Source organism: Dromaius novaehollandiae, chromosome 17 (assembly GCF_036370855.1).
Source record: "Dromaius novaehollandiae isolate bDroNov1 chromosome 17, bDroNov1.hap1, whole genome shotgun sequence".
Classification (NCBI taxonomy): domain Eukaryota; kingdom Metazoa; phylum Chordata; class Aves; order Casuariiformes; family Dromaiidae; genus Dromaius; species Dromaius novaehollandiae.
Genome location: NC_088114.1, coordinates 12105001 through 12122325, shown reverse-complemented (window position 1 = coordinate 12122325; position 17325 = coordinate 12105001). Strand labels below are relative to the sequence as shown.

General features: G+C 38.8%; 1 protein-coding gene across 1 annotated transcript in view; it reads left to right on the top strand.

The window, feature by feature from the left end:
- Positions 1-4072: 4072 nt before the first annotated feature.
- The window catches only part of UPB1 (beta-ureidopropionase 1), an 18996-nt gene continuing 5743 nt past the window's right edge, over positions 4073-17325 (top strand). Inside the window, exons 1-7 of the mRNA XM_026119104.2 lie at positions 4073-4229; positions 4908-5079; positions 6495-6582; positions 7240-7334; positions 8639-8800; positions 13006-13175; positions 16638-16719. Coding sequence (XP_025974889.1) covers positions 4129-4229; positions 4908-5079; positions 6495-6582; positions 7240-7334; positions 8639-8800; positions 13006-13175; positions 16638-16719 — 870 coding nt within the window. The 5' untranslated portion in view covers positions 4073-4128. The remainder of the gene's footprint in view (positions 4230-4907; positions 5080-6494; positions 6583-7239; positions 7335-8638; positions 8801-13005; positions 13176-16637; positions 16720-17325) is intronic.

Here is a 17325-nt window from a genome sequence, read left to right as displayed (position 1 = left end):
TCTCCTAGTTTAAACATACCTTTTCAGGTGTGATTTAGTCAAAGCAAACAAGCAGAATATTTCTAGCTAGAAAGACAGCAGTGCTAACAATAGAAGGACTCTTTCAAAGCTACATTAACTCTTTAGAAGCTGTGAGCAGGGCTTTTCTTGTTGCATCTGATGAAGTTCAGGGCATGTGGAAGGAGGGAAAGGTAGCTGAAAAGTTATGTCTCGCTCCCTAGAGCTGGGGCTGGTTTGGGACTGCTTTGGTCCCAGGCATGTCTGAGAGCAGACTAAATGTATTGTCAAAAATAAACTTCCTCAGTTCTTCAGCCCGTTTCCCCTCAACCAGCCTCCAGAATGGCAGGAAGCCAAGACCAGATGAGACAAAGCCAACTACATGAGGTTTATAAGTTGGCTCTCCTACTCTAAAGGTCGTTGTATTGTACCTGCAGCTTTGGCAGAGTCCACCAAAAAGGCATGGCATTTAAAAGCAGACCAGAATTTTCCGTGTATATCAAAATCCTCACCTCCATTTTGGCTTAGGATTTGAATAGGGGCCCATGTCTAAAACTGATAAGAATGCTTTTAAAGATTTAAGTAGAATCAGTAAAAGAACTCTTTGCCTATAACCAGGATAAAGCCATCTGTGTTACTAGCAGGAGGTCATGGTATGTTGGAGTGACTTTAAAACAGAGAATTTTAGTTTTCCTATATCATAACACCCCTAAAGCTTGCTTGTATTGATGTATAAACCAAAGTAGGACAGAAAGAAAGCTTACTGTCTTTTTCCTTTCTATCTGTGTATTAAGTACCATGAAGCATTAAGTAGCATTTATCTTCTTCCTGTATTTTAGAGCTGCCTCTTCTGTCACAACTTTTACTTTGCTAATTACCCTTCACTGCCTATGTCTTACAGTTGAAATGTTTTGAATCAGATGTGTCTCAAGATATATTTTTATATATCTCTATATGAAGTGATCTGTATTTGACGTGAAGCAACGCATCTGCTCTAGAGATATCAGTGATCTATTTTGCAGTACAATTCAGTATTTTATTTTATGGCCCTTGGAAAAGGACAGTGTACAAGGTTATTCCAAAAGGGTGCTGAGACATCTAGAAAGCAAGCTTAAACAGGCCATCAATATCATATGGCATTGCAGGACATGTCTGGGTCCACATGCACTTAAATCCCTTGATGGGTGTTAATAACAAGGAGCATGACCCTATGGATGATCTGAGACATCAAGGATGCCGGTTATTCATTTATTTAACTGCTCTGGAGAACTGTGAGATCCATTTCAAGGAATGACAGCAGAAGAAAGTGTCCAGAAACATGATTTACATGATAGTAGGATGGTTCGTAAGAAGCTGTCTGTTTCAGAGGGCATATATTTACATACTACTAACTTGGAAAGGCAGAAATTCTGCCTGCAGTCCTGCCTACTAGCTCTGATACGTGATGCTATCCAGCCTTTGCTCCTATCCTGGGTTACAATGGAAAGACTTGTTTGTTTGTTTAAGTCTGTTCTTGGGTCTCTCCCAATTTTGGCCTGAACTCTAGATGTTTGGCTCTTAGATTCATTCTCCAGAGTGCTTCTGACTAATGCCATGGTGCTATTGTGGGATTTTACAGGAACTCTTGGGAACAGTCTTGAAGCATAGAGTGTGGACCAGTATTATCAAAATCCAATTTTAGCTCTGAGATGATATCTGTGTAATATAGGTTTTCAACATAGACGCACAGTAGAAAAACTGCTTTCTACGCAGATTACACCCGTGTGGTCCTGATTTCTTTATCTGACATTCTGGACCACCCTGACTGAGGGCAATAGAGAGGAAAACTGTGCACGCTTCAGAAATGTTTTGTAGGAATTTTCCCTGTAAACCAATTATCACAGCCTGGGCTTATGCCAGAGGGTTCAGTGATTTCCCAGAATAATTACTTAGTTCAGGTAGTGCAGAACTGGAAAGACGTTTGAATACAGAGCTTTGAAGATGTCAAAACCAGAATTAAGATCTGGATTCTAACATTATAATTAAAATATAACTGTAATGATTGAGGTGGAACATTGAGATTTAGATCCAAGCTCTCTCTCTAATATGCTTTTGTCTGGAGTATGGAAGGCATCTTCCTTTATTAGGTTACTTTCCTGCTGAATATTAACATTTCGTGCTTTGAAGGTTTATTGTGTTGGCTAGAGTTATACCTTTATAGATGCACAGTCCCTATGGAATAGCCTGATCTCCTTTCATCATTATTAGCAATTCTAGGCTTGTCATTTCCTATTCGTGCTGTCTGGACGTTACTATGTTGTTGCAGGATGGTTGGTGTGCTTGGTGCACAGGAAATACACTTTTTTTGCAGATCTCGACTGTTCATGAGTATTCTTTCCAGGGGCTTCAGTTTTATTGCCATGAAGACCATTTCCTACATGTAGCACAACTTAACGAATTACAAACAAACAAGGCACCAATAGAGAAGTCAGTGAAAGTTCACACTAAGAATAGAAGCTTGAGCAGAAAAGTTCAGTTATGTGACCTTCTTCAGGAGCTGCACACAAAATAGACCTGCTGTTTTTCCCTTTAACTTGCAGTCCAGGCAAGTCCAGATGAGTTCCCAGACAAACCCAGGCCCTTCTGCTTGTTTCTAAGAATCCATTCAGAAAGGCTTTGTCAGTTGGTTGACGTTCTGGGAATATGGAACATGGGAATTAATTCACTTGTTGGTCTCTTAATTCCCCCTGTAGTTTCAGCTGAAAACCACCATGTAACTCTCAGTCACTGCTTATTATTGCACTTCAGTAATGTGTTTGGGAAAGAAAAACAGTTTCTCAGAAGAGTTTTTTAGGCTCTGGGTCATGAACATTGAGACTGCTATATTGGTGAGTACAATACGCGTACTTACATAGTGTGCAAGCTATCCATACTTTCATCCCTATGCTTAGCTTACCTTGAGAATTCCCTGAAAGATTAAAGGATTTTCCTGTTTTCTATCTAAAAGAGTTACTCTGCTCTTAGGAGTTGCTCTAGAGGTTCGTACTCCCAACAGACAGCGGACCAGCGCCTCTGCCCTCGTATACCTTGCACAGAGCATTGCTGCAGCTTCTTGGGTTAAAAAAAGTAGATGAAAGCATCACATCTCAAAACGCTCCGATGAAACCTGATTATCCCTGGATTCTTTCTGTTTAAAGTTAAATATTAGACAGCCTGAAAGGCTTAATATTTAACTCAGAATGCCTGACAGCTGGAGACGCTCAGTGCTAAATGTTACTCTGTCTTCTAGAAGATACATAAAGCAATGCTTAAAATCAGTGTGATATATTTAGACTGTTGTAGCCGTCCCTGGACTTGGTAACTGGTTTTCTCATTTGGATGAAGCACTTACGTTCATTTCACAATTACATTCTGAAGCAGAAAACGTGGCCAGTCCTTACTGGTTTTGGTGGGAATAATTGGTGTAAACAGGATGGCTGCTTGGAAATACGAATGGGAAATACCCTCTATTCAGATGCACTTTTCTTTGAGCCAGATAGACTTTTTGTTCTGTTTGATATTTTGTCTGACATTAACTTTGTTTCTGGGATGAGTTTCCAGTGATATTGGGCCTGAAATGCATCTCGGGGACAAAGCTTATTTTTATTCCTGGCCCCGTTCAGTGTCTTACTGCAACTAAAACAGACACACACACACCTGTGAAAACCACAGTATTTTATGACCTCTTGCCTATTTCTAAGCCTTTATGTAGAAGGATATCTTCATAAAATCCTCCTGAAGATACCTGTGTTTTTAATTAATTTTGAGACTGAGGAGTTGGCCCAGAAGAAGCAAGTAACTGGGCACAGCCACCTCCACGGCTGTTTAACCCTTTAGGGTGTCTCGGGGTTGGCCATCAGGCCAACACAAGACGCACACCCCAGCCAGCCCAGCGAGGGCCGCAGGGGACCCTGCTGCTGCCGCCTCCTCAGCCCCCACGGCCTGTGCCGCCACCGGCCGCCGTGGCGCAGGGGGCTCCCAGCCCCGGCCGTGCGCGCCAAACGCCCCTGAGGAGAAAGGGGCGTGGCCGGGCGGGCCGCCCGGGGGTAACGGTCGGGGCGGAGGGGGGCCGCGTGCCCAACGGTCCGCGCGTGCCCCGCTCACTGCCGCGCCATGGAGGGAGGCCTGCAGTCGCTGGAGTCCTGCTTGGAGCGGCACATCCCGCCCGAGGACCTCGCCGAGGTGAAGCGGATCCTCTATGGCGGCGAGGCAAGGTGCGCTGCGGGGGCGGGCTTGCTGGAGGAACGGGGTGTCCCCTCGGGGCGCCGGGGGGGAGCCAGTTTGAGGAGGGGGCGTCCAGCCTGGGCGGGTGGGGGAAGGAGCCAGTGTGAGGGGAGTCCTCAGGGCAGCGCTGAAAGGAAAAAGGAGGGGGCAGGTGAGGAACTTAGTTGTGGGGTAGTTTGGGGGTATCCTGGCCTGGGAAGGAGGGAGGTAGAGAAGTGGTATGAGTGGGTGGCTGGCTGGAGCGAAGGAGCTGAGGGGGATAGTTCGGGGGTGTTGTAGGTTGGGGTGAGGGAGCTGGCAAAGTGGGGACCTAACGCGGAGAAAAATACTGTAGATTGGAGGGAAAGTGTAATCTGGGAGTTACGAGTGGGAGTCTGTAGAGGTGAGTTCCTTGATTCCTTCATAAGGTAAGAACATCTGGAAATCTGAATTATCTAAGGAGAGGCTGGGAGTTTGCTGCCATGGAGGAGAGCTGTGAGACTGCACATGGCCTTGTTGCTGTCTGACTGTTCCCTCCCTCCAACGGTTGTGCGCTGGGGCATGGGAGCTTGAAACTAAGGTGGCTCTGCAGGGGTAGGCAGTATTTGTTGTCCTTTGCGTCTGTTGCATCCAGAAAGAAAAAAGAGAGTATCTCAGCTTGAACTGCTTTTGTTTTCTTTTCATTCTAGAAAACTTTATTTGCCAGCTGCTGCTGTATCAGCAGCTCAAGAAAGAGATTTTGAACTACAGGGCTATGGCTTTGAAGCTGCTCCAGAGCAATTGAGAAGGCCACGCATTGTTCGAGTAGGACTGATACAGAATAAAATTCCCCTTCCCACAGACACAGCAGTGGCAGTCCAGGTACAGAAGTTGGGATCTGGGTTATTTGTTTGTAACTCTTTTACTGGATTGAGAAACATCACCCTTTGGTCGTTGGTGTTAAAATCTGTATCATGAAATACCTGCTGTTTGTCTGTCAACATAGGGCCCAACGCTGTCTTAACACAGTATACTGTAAGAAACTAGAATGATACATGGAATTTTATTGTTCCTCAGAAACGTTTCTGTATTATGTTTATCTAGTGAATTGCCCAACCTATTTGCAGTTTTCCCATAGCTAAATATTTAGTCACTGATTTTGTAAATGAAAAGTCTTTTCCTGTAAAATGAAACAGAAAAATCATTTTCCTGGAATCAAGAGATTGCAATCTATGGAAAGCACAGGTGCAGTTCTTGTTTTAATTGAAAAATGATGCAGTATAGGAGATCCATTAGCACAAACGTGGATTAATAAAGCTGTATTATTCTTTGCACAGCAATGAACCAAATCATATTACAAGGTGACTGTCATCTCTTAACATCTTGGACACAAAAGTACTGAGGTGACATGTTTATATAGAAATTGCCTCTTAAAGGTTGTTTTAAAAAAGTAGAAAAAAAAATCACGTGTGAAATTTCCTGGAGTAATAGTTTTGTTCACAGACAAGGCAGAACTAGTAGATAACTATTTCTGTAAATCAGTGTACAGCCATTGAGTTTGTAGATCACTGTTGACTTGTGTTGCATCCATTTTTTTTGTTGATAACTGAAAATATCAATAAAAAGTGCTATGTCTATACTCATCTTTAGCTAGAGCACTCAAAGAAAAAAATATTTTGAAACAAAGGTTTTTAATTAATAAATGCTTTGTTGTTTTCCTTGGTAATAATCTACTTAGATCTTAGGGCAGAGAGACTGAGAAAATACTTTGAGGATAATAACTTCTAGAAAGTGTCTAAGATCCATGTGTGTCAGCAGGATTTGCAGATAACCAAAGAAACGGACTATCCTTACCTCATCTTGTAAGATTCTGAGTACTTGATTTTGAATTCATTTTTTCTTAACATTGCTAGGTAGTTGTTTCCACTGAGCAACAAAAAGATTATTTTTGCTGATTCTTTTAAGATTTGTAGCTGTTTACAAAGCAGTCAGGGATTAATTGCCAGATATTTAAATGTGGCAACCATGGAATCTGAGAATTCCAGTGGATTGCTTTCTGTATTTTTAGCATGTGAATTTATATTTTAAAAATCTATATTTAACTCTTTAGGTCCTAATTTTGATATTGGTGCTCATGAATGATTACTTCTTGAGGTATTCCCTTTGAAAGCAATGGGACTAAGTACAGAACAAGATAGAAGTATTTAATGTGAATAAAGTTTGTAAAACTAGGCTACTAATATACAAGTGAGTTAGAATATTCAGCTTTTTTATAGTGTGAAACTTCTCACAATCAGGTGGCTGCACTGCACAGGCGAATTGCGGAGATTGTGGAGGTGGCAGCAGTGTGTGGGGTCAACATAGTTTGTTTCCAGGAGGCTTGGAGTGAGTATTTTCTCTGATTCCTTCTAGCTTGTCAGAGGTCAAGTTCTTTATGTTTTAGCAGGTATCCTGTACTCGAAATATATCTTGTAGGCAAACAACAGAGATCATCCAAGATACAACAGTTGACTGTTACTGATTTTTTTTTTTTTTTTTAAGAAAAACAGAAAGTCTTTGTTAGAACTAGATCTGTGTGAGGTCTGTAAGGAGAGGTGTATGTTGCAATAATTTTATAGTCACAGATATAGAGTGCACAGATATATAGACAGATGTTAAGAAATATGAATAAATTTTAATTAAAATGGAATCTTTGAAGCTTAATAGGAGCCAAAACCAAAATGAAGACCCCACTGCAAAAACAGGTTGCTTGCAGAAAGTGTACAGTAGTGACTAGGATGTGTTTTAGATCTTTACCTCCTGTAAGACTAGTAATGCACAGTAAGTGCATTCTTTCTCTTCTGTTTTGCTATGTATGGGCCCAGCATTCCTCATCCTTGCTAAAAATATTACTAAAAAGCTTTGTCCTTTGAACAAGGAGAACAGTTGTATCGTTCTTAAGTGTTTAATTATTTATGTGTTTCATGGAAACAGAACTACCCCTGTGTCTCTTGAGTGACATGGATACTCCTGTAAAGTTTGCCTTGCACTGATGTTTTCTAGCCATGCCCTTTGCATTTTGTACAAGAGAGAAGCTTCCTTGGACTGAATTTGCTGAGTCAGCAGAGGATGGGCCAACAACAAAATTCTGCCAAGAGGTAAACAGATAAACAAACAAAACAAAACACACAAAACTCACCTCCCCACCCCCCCCAAGCCAGTAACTGCCACAGATTAGCAAGGATTTCTTCTTTATATAAAGTCTTCTACCACTGATAAAATAGAAATAATAAAAACTAAATTGCTTGACAAATATTGTAGTAATGAACGAAGTAGAAATGGGCGACAGTACGTATGCTCAATATTTAATTTTTAAAATACCTTCCAGGGTAAAAGTCAGTCTATAAGTGCAAAGTATATGAAACTTGCCATTTAACTATTCCTGAATGAATGGGGAGCAGTTTCCCAGCCAAATGGCTTGAATTTCTATTCAAAAGATGTTTCTTAGCTAGAACAGGTGAGCATTAAACAATATTTGTGTGAAGTGTGGTCCTGAGGAGAATAGCCATTTCTGAACAGGGAACACTTTCATACAAATCTTCATTTCCCTGTGCAATGAAACAAAATATAGGGGGCTTTTTTATGTACCTAAGGAGATTTGTTAGCTGGCATTTATTCTTTCAGAGACTGCTGACTGTGAAAGTGACAGAGTATATTTTTGCCTTCTGACAACTTATTCTTACAATAAGGAATTTTTATGATTTTCTGTAGTAAGGGATTCACAAAAGGTTGTTATGGAGTCAAATTTGCCCAGACATGAACTGACCTATTTAACCTTTTGTAGACAGCCATTTTATCTTCAGTCTGATCTAGGGCAAGTACAGATTGAGTCTCACTGGAATTACTAACACTATAGAAGTTCAGAGAAACACAAAAAAAGAAAAGTGGTATGAAAGAAAACACAGCAATGTACTAGTAAACTAGCAGTCAGGTGGTGCTATATTTCTCACTCACACCTATATTTGTTACTATTTATAGTTAATATATAATAATTTAAATTTTCCCATGACTTTTTGAACTTTTTTTCAGCTAGCTGAGGTGTTAAACAAATCCATGTAAGTGGGATACCAGAATAAAAATGGGATCAACCTCCTGTTATACCTGCAAGTAGATGTGGGTTAGCACTGGAGTTTTAATGCTGTTGTTGGGATGTTTTTTCCAGTTGGTACCTTGCATTTCTAATTGAATGATTTAGGTGGAAGGCTCTCAGTGATATATCCATCTTTGAAGAAACTGACAGTACAGGTGGTTGCAGTGTGGATTAAGTATTAGCACTTGATAACAGTCAAAGTAATGCACAAAGTGAAAACCTTTTTAAATGTTTCTTTATGAACACAAGGTGAAAATAATTAATTACTCTAGGCTTGTATGTGTAATGTACAAATTAACATAATTTTTCTAGCTGGCAAAGAAATACAATATGGTTGTGGTGTCTCCAATCCTGGAGCGAGATGAAATACATGGAGGAACTCTTTGGAATACTGCAGTTGTCATTTCTAATTCTGGAGCTATCCTTGGCAAAAGTAGGAAAAATCACATTCCAAGGATTGGAGATTTCAATGAGGTAAGATGCAGTATTGTGATTCTCAAGCTAGTCTCGCTTTGCAGCTCTTGCTTGTGTCTGCAGTGTGTTCTATCAGAGCCATACAGGAAGGAAATGTAATGTATTTTTGGAAAATGTGATTCACTGAGCATCAAATCAGTTTTTTCCAGGTAAGATTATATTATTATAATAAGTTAATTAATCAAGAATGAAGAGTGATGACCATTAAAGCACAAGTGACCTTGAATCTTTGTCATATATTCTTCCTTGGCCTGATAGAAACTACAGAACTATCAAGGACTTTTAAAACAAAATTCTGTAAGTCACAGCTGTGTTATATTACTTGTGCGTGATGGTCTCAGGTAATTTTTGCACCTGTTGAACTTGATTTAATTTGGAGGGGAATTGATTCATGATTCGGGTATGAGCAGTGTTTATGATCTTGATCTTTGTTTTTCCATGAGATTGTCGTGGAAATGACAGTTCTTATGCTCATGTTTCTCTGAGTGGAATCCCTTAATCATTACACTTGTGACTGAATCACTGGTTTATGGCATATTCTGTTTACTAATCACATTACTTCCACTGAAGCCCCCAACTGTTTTTAGGCTGTGCTCTAGAATCAGCTTCAGAAACTGAACTAGTAGTAAAAGCAGTGTGAGAAGGAAACTGCTTGGTCTGAAATGTGTTTATCCATCCGTAGAATTATCACAGGCAGAAAGATCAGGATTAAAAATTAACCAAAGTCTAAAAATACATTGTCTTACCTAACTTAATCTCTCCTTGTCAGCTAAAGTGAGTAATTAACAGAGGCATTTCTCCTAAGCACTGGGAACTATATACCTGCAGTTGCTTCTGTTCCCTTTCCAAATGCTCCAGGCACAAAACTGAGGCTTTAGAACCCAGACTGCCTTTTTATTAATTTTAAAGGGTTTTTTTTGTTTGTTTTTTATTCTGTTTTCCTTGAAACTTCCTGTTCAAAGACCTCTGGAAGTTTAGACCTGTGCTCCTAGACCTGATCCTACTGGGTTGTGTTTCTTCAGAGGAGGCTGTTAATAGTTTTTTACACAATGAAGTTCTGTCACAGGCTTGTCAGGCACAAGCCTGACTTCCATCTTTAACAATTATTTTGATTTTTAATATTATTTTGTCAGAGTTGTCTTCTAGCTAGCAAAACAAGAACTAACAATCCTGTGTAAAATGCAAGTATTAATACAAATGAATTTTGGGTACTTTGCACATTCTTGATACCTTTCTTGTACAACCACAAGAAAAAAAAAATCCCGTTGCATGTACTAAAATACAGTGTCTTTCAGTTTTCCAGACAGTGGTTTATGGAACATCAACAGATTCCAAGAATCTTCTTTTTTCTAGTTATGAAACTGTAATGAAAGACACCTAAAAGAATTATAAAATATTTTTACTTTTCCATGTGAAGTATTACTATAGTTGTATTGGAGGTCTTGTATAATTCCTAAAAGGAGTTAGTTCCTGTGATCCTAAATTTCAGGATTGTCACAAGACACAATCTATTAAAATATTGCCAGTGTGTTATAATGATTTGACAGTTCTTGTTGTATCTGTCTCATTATAACAGGCAAGTAGTATTTACCTAAAACAGTGCTGACTTTTTGACTAGTCCTGTTAGGAAAGCATTCTGCCCATTCTGCTCATGATTTGTTATCCTGCAGATAAGAGAAGTAAGAACAGCTTTCTGAATTGTGTTAAGGCTGACTGATTCTGATAGAGGAACTTTAGAAGCAGACAAGACTACAAGGAAGGATTATACTCATCTCTGTTACTTTATTGTTGTTTTTTTCTTTTTAATCAACAAAGTTACCCCCAAGGAAGGGGTGAGTTTCAAATTATGTTATGTAAATTGTCTCTGGAGAACAGATTGGAAAAGGAGCCTGGTTACAATCATCCTTGATGAATCAATGAGAACTAAATGCAAAGGGGAAAGAGATTGGTCTCTAACCTATTCAGCCATGTGTGGGAGGGCGTATAAATAAACAAAAATCAATCCTTCTTGAGACATCACAATTAGTTGCTGTGGAGATGATTGAGACCTCTGGTGAGGAATAAAGAATAAGAATTGATGAATTCCCTGAAGCAATTAACATTCTTGTTTTTCTTCTCCTATTGTAATAAAAGAAAACAGAGAATAGAAGAAAAAATGGAAAGATATTCAATCAGCAGAACTGTTTTGAAACAGGATTATGTGAGTGCCCACCGCATGGCGTGCTCTCTACAGACCGTGAAAGGAGATAAAAATCTGTGCCCAAGGGAATCTGCAATTTCATGAGACCTGACAGTAAATAACAAACATGAGATTATCACACTTACCAGGCAGACTAAACCTCTAGCCCTTCTTGATTTCTGAACGTGATCCTTTTCAGAGTTGTATCTGTCACTTCTGTCATGCCATTCTCCTACAGTTAGATGAGGTCCTGGAGCGTTCCTCAGCAGTTACTGTGCTTACTGTAGGCCTGATATTGGAATTCTGTTCCCTTAAGACCAATAGCGGTGGTTGATTCAATGGACAGACAGTTTCAGTAAAAATTGAATTATTTCACAACACACCACTCATATGGTAAGAGACATGCCTCATTGGGTCAGGCCAGTGGGTTATCTATCTTCTGCCTCTGAGATCATCATGAGGATATACGATTAGGAATGAGTCTGGCCACTATTTGCAGCGTTTGTACTCCCCCAGTATCCACAGTCATTATTTTGGGAATGTTAGTACATTTCTGGCTGTTTTTTTTCTTGACTGTTTTGTGGACCTTTTGTCCATGGTTTTGTCCAGTCCCTTCTGAACTTGCTGATACAATCTGTCCTCACAAACTCTTGTAGGAGCAAATTCCAGAAGAGCTCTACCTGCTGTGTTTATAAAACAAACAAACAAACTTTGGTTTAAAATACAGACAAGACTACTAATTTCAGTGAATACCTCCTGCTTTTGCTGTTTCAGAATTTCTGCATTCAGATTATCTGCTGCCTTTGTGATTTTGTAAATTTCATTTGTAATCTTCCTCAGCCTTCTGTCTGCAAATTGAAGACACTGAGCCTTTTAGTCTCCCCTCGTGAGGCAGCTACTCCATCCCCTTAATCATTTTAGTGGCCTTTGCTTGTTCCATCTCTAGTGTATCCTTGGGATGCAGACACATCTGTGAATTACACAGAGAACTCAAGCTATGGGCACATAGAATTTTTATGTACCAGCAAAATGATTTTGTTATATTCTCAGTACCCTTCCTTTTGATGTCCAGTGTCTTGTTGTTTTTTTGACTGCCACTGCAGGTCAAGGCAGTGATTTCAGGGAACTGTAAATGACTCCACCCATACCCTTTTCTCGTACCTGGGAAGACCCAGCTCTGTAGACTTCATTTAGTTTCTCTATCTGGAAGTTTGTCCCTCTTGATAGCTGTTAACAGTGCCCTCTGCTTCCCTTCATCATTGCCTTTTACAGGAACCAGTGCATTTTTAACTGTTTAGAAATGTTTGATATGATAAGATAAAGTTGGCAGCATATGGGAAATGGGATATTTGAAGCCAACAGTTTGTTCCAGTTTCTTTAAGGAGTGCCATCTAGATTTATCCTGTGATTTTCCTTGTTCTTTCAAGCCTTCAGTTAGTTTAGAGCAATAGTTATAAAGAAATTCAAATAACCAATCTTAGCTATACACCAATGTCACCTACGATATTCATAAAATTATTATATATATATATATATAAAATATATATATTATATCAGTATTAACAGTTGAATGTAAAGGAATTTCTTGTTCATTTTACAGGGTTCATATTCTCTATATTTAATAAGACTAAGGATTGTGACTTCTTTGGAGAATTTACTTATGTGGTAAAAGTACTAAGAGCGGTGCCTAGGGTTTGGCAATTTGTGAGTCTCTTAAGCTTCTGTAGAAGCTTCTAGTGTTACTGGAAGAGTGTATGCCTAAGTCAGGCAGTGCTTAGGTTTAGTATGAGTAAAGGGAAACAGAAATAAGCTGGGATTTGATCTTAGCCTAAGAGAGACACTTTCTGTTAAATCGCTGTTCTGTTGTAATTGTGTACTAAAGAAGGGTATTCTTGCTCACGGGCTTATGACTTTTGAAGCTGGTAATCAGGCATTGTAAGTGCAACTTTGGAAGTTTTTGGAGAAGTTTTGAAGAAGCAACTTCAGAGTTTTTTCTTTTTAAGAAATCTGCCTTTTTTTTTTCTAGTCTACCTACTATATGGAAGGAAATACAGGACACGCAGTGTTTCAGACACAATTTGGAACAATTGCTGTGAATATCTGCTACGGGCGCCATCACCCTCTGAATTGGCTCATGTATAGTATCAATGGAGCAGAGATCATCTTTAACCCTTCAGCCACTATCGGAACACTCAGGTAAAATGCAAGCTGCTTTAGGCTGTTGCATACTTTGAGTTAACTGAACCTCTTTGGCCCCAGGGTGGTACCTTGCTGAGGTCTTGAAACCTTAGATATTACCTCCTTACTTTTTCTTTACAAAGGAATCTGCATTCTCCTCCATCTGCAGTTCTGGGCCACTGGTTCCCTTCCAGAACTTTAGTTGTATATCTGCAGGTCTTCTGCCTTTGAGACAGAGTTATCCAGCATCCAGCTGGGCTTCTGGAAGCTAATGACTGTTTTTTAGAATTTTTTTTGTGTGTGTAATATTTCTGTTTTATGATAGATAGTATTAATTTACATTTAAGTTAGCTTGTCAGATCTATCTTCTATCTAGGAGCCAGTAAGTATGCTATCAAATTGCAGTCTTCAGAGCCAAGCTGAGAAACCCTTTTCTCAGAAAAGGGTTTTTTTCTATTTTACTGTTGACAATTTTATGATTATTAGGCCTCTTGAACCAGACTAAACCAGTGTAAACTTTCCCTTGAGATTAATCTTCTACAGATTGACATTAATTGCACCCTACTGACTGGATTTCCTAAAAGAAAACTCACTCAGTGAGCTAAGAAAATAGAGTTCTTATCCAGCCCATAATGATTAATCTGTGGATTAGATCTTGAATATTGTGTGTTTCTACAGTATTAACATCAGTCACATTTCATTATAACAACCTTTGAACATGCCATGCTTCCAAAGCATTGTGTCTGACAAAGGCTGTATATTGCTTGGGCTATAATGTGATGTAAAATAATAAAAAATGCTTCCTTTGGGCAGAAACCTTGTAGAAATTTGTTTCAGTTGTTTTTAATTCCACTTTTCTTGACAAAATCACCATGTCTTCCTTTTAGTCTCATTGTCTTCTGTTCTTTGCTTTACTGCTCAATAGTTCCATATTCCAGATTAGACTATTTGTAAATTGAGGTGCAGGATTCCAGAACGTGTCGACACATAAGCTTAATACATGGTACAATAATTGTGCTTTTCTTTTTTTTCTTTTTTTTTCCCTTTCAGATAACAGTAGGCTCTGGAAAGCAATTTAACCATGTTTGATATTTATATGTATGTGACTGAGGAGGTGATGGTAGTTTACACTGGATTTTAGGTGTTAAATATTTTAAGCTATCCTTTTCGGCACAAGTAGTTGGCTTTGTACAGGAGGAGGGAGGTCTGGCTTTGCAGAGTTCTTTGGAACAAAGACACTTCCTTTGTGAGTTAAAGCCATTATTTTGGGCTAGCTGAACTGTCTCTGAGTTTCCAGCTCCAGAGATGATTTTTAGGAACTTAACAGGAGCATATTTTGTTGTTGTAATTCAAATATAGTATTCAGTTGCAAACAAAAAAGAAAGCGTACTGATCTCCTCTCAAAATACTTGAAGTTCTTTCTCATTCTCCCTGTTCCTCCCTTCAACTGGGCTTGTGTGCATGCACTAATTGCAGAATACTTCCATTTTTTATTGCTTTAAACATAGAGGAAGAGATTTTTCCAGTGTAAGTTGTGTAAACCTAAATGTATGAAGTATTCAGCAATGCAGACTTGCTGACTAGGGATGCAAGAGGATAAAAGAGTTATAAATTGTAAAGAGGAGAATCTTTTTTGCATTTTCTTTAGGATTCCCCCAGTCCCTTCTCTTTACCTATTTAATGTAAATTTGGAGTTTTTCTAGCTCTGTAAGAAGGTTTGAGAATATTCATACCAATTTTTGTTGCTGACCAGCTAGAAGAAGATTCTGAGTACACAGACCATTCACAGTAGGGTGGAAATTGTGAAAAACAGGTTACAGAGGCATAAAAATTTCATACCGACAAGCAGTTCTAGTGCAGAGAACCATACATTTGCGAGCCTGGGGAGTAGAACTGTAGGTTAGATTCAATATTCTGCCATTCAGACTGCCTTTAGTATTTTTCAGTATTAAAGTGTCTTATTTAGGTTTTGTGATATTGGAAAATGTCCTTTGAAAAGAATTGAATGAATACACAATACTTTGGGGGCATTTTATGAATATGAGTACTAGAATAATGTTTGTGATGTTTGTCCACTTATAGGCCATTAAGAGGAGAGCAAACAGAAATTATCCTGTCTTCATGAAGCACTTCATTGCTACTCTGGGTGCTTCAGACTCTCCTAATTATTGCCTTTCACTTGATTGTTTTTAAGAGTATAATTTTTATTGCAGGAAGAGGACTCTTGAGGCCCATGTGGAAAACTGTCTCTGGGGTAACTTCTTGGCTATAGCTTTTCTTCCTGTCTCTTTTCTTCTGTGAAATAGTAATTTGCAGGAGCTTTTCAATAAAATTCCTTTTTCTTAGAATAGCTGGCAACCAGACTCAGAGCAATTGAGAAAAAAGGCAATAAACCAAGTCCTTTCAATCAGCCTAGTGACCATCTCTTACGATTCTTGTGTCTGCCTGGGAGGTTAATGCAGTCAGACACTTGCCTAACTGTCTTAGCACTCAGAATCTGGCAGGTACATACTGTATTGCCTCAGGACGTACAAATTATATCACCTTCATTTTGGGGCTCTGAGTACTTCCAGAGCTTCCATTAACTGGTCTGATCCCTTTGTATCGAACCATTTAATGAGAAGATGACAGTTTTGGTTTTAAAAATCAGTCAGAATTGAAATCTCCTTTTGGAAAAGAGCTGGAGACTGTGAAAGAGAAGGAATTCTTTTATTCCTTATTCTCCAGTTCTTGGTTTTCTGTAAATTTGGTGACTGGTGTAGTAGCTAATGACTGGGAAGTTATGGGGATGCTTTAGTTAAGTGTGCTTTCTTTTTTATCAGCCCACCATTGGAAAATGACTTACTGGAAATTGCTATGAAACTGTGAAACTGGTACCTAAAATAACAGAAGTGGGAAAGATGGGAATAGTTTTTCTTTTCTTTTCTTTTTTTTTTTTTTAATTCCTATAAATTTGATATTTCATTCACTGCTGCAACACCTACTCCTGAATTATTTTGGAAAAAAGGAGGCAACTTGTATTTTACTCTTACTGCTTTTCTTACAGCTTATTCTTACTTTCTTTTTCTTACAGCTCTTACTGCTTTGCTGCAGAATATTATTTGGATCATTGAAAATTAATGGAATATGAAAGCACATGTGTAAATCCTTTGCATTGTTTAGTAGAGTAAAAGCTTTTATATTAATTTTAATTGCTTTGAAAATCTTGAGGTGTGTTTTTTTTTTTCACCATGAAAAATCCTTATTTACCAAGTTATCACATAAAATTGTTTATACCTATATTCAAGCAGAAAATAGTTGTATTTTGGCTGTATGTGTGAGGAGATTTAAACTGTAATAGCAAGATCAGTCTTAGTTACTAACTTTGGTTTCTTCAACAGTGTACAGTGTCCCACACTCATAAATAATCCAAATGCAGAAGACTGCTCCAAAGTAGACAAATAATGAGTATCTGCCTCCTCTATTGTTACTATGTTGCAGTGAGTCAATGTGGCCAATTGAAGCAAGAAATGCTGCCATAGCTAATCATTGCTTTACATGTCCCATCAACAGAGTAGGAGTGGTATGTATCTTCACTTTGTCATTGCATTTCAGAATTTAGGTATTGTAGCATGCGTTAATTCTCAGTAATGAATTAAATAGCACTAGTACACACAGATTCCTTTACTGTGGAAGGCCTCTATCTCTTGGTGTTCATAATGTGCTTTGAAGATGGACAGTGATACGTTGTTTCTAGCAGGGAGATTGAGAGTTGCCTTGTTGCTGGCAGCCTACCTTCTGTTGCAGTTGCTTCCTGTTCCTGAATTGCTCTCTCTGTAATAGGCATCCACCCTTTTTGCTAATTCTCCTAGTTTCTATGGTGAAATTAGTGTTCCCTTAGCCGGAAAGAAGGTGAGCCATATCCTCAAGTCTGTGGTGCAGAACTGGCTGCTGTTATCCAGGTATTGCCTCTTTTTGGCTGCTGAAATTCTGTAATCAAAATTAATATTCCCCACAATAGGTCATTCTTGCTTTCACATTAGTCTGAAAACCCTAAATGGGTTTCTTTTGTAAGGTTCTCTGCAAAAATCCAGATTTGTTCTTGCATTTAATGTGAATACATTTGCCTCCTTGTGTGATCTGCAAAGATGAGTTTGGTTAAATATCTCTTCTTTTGCCCTCTTCTCAC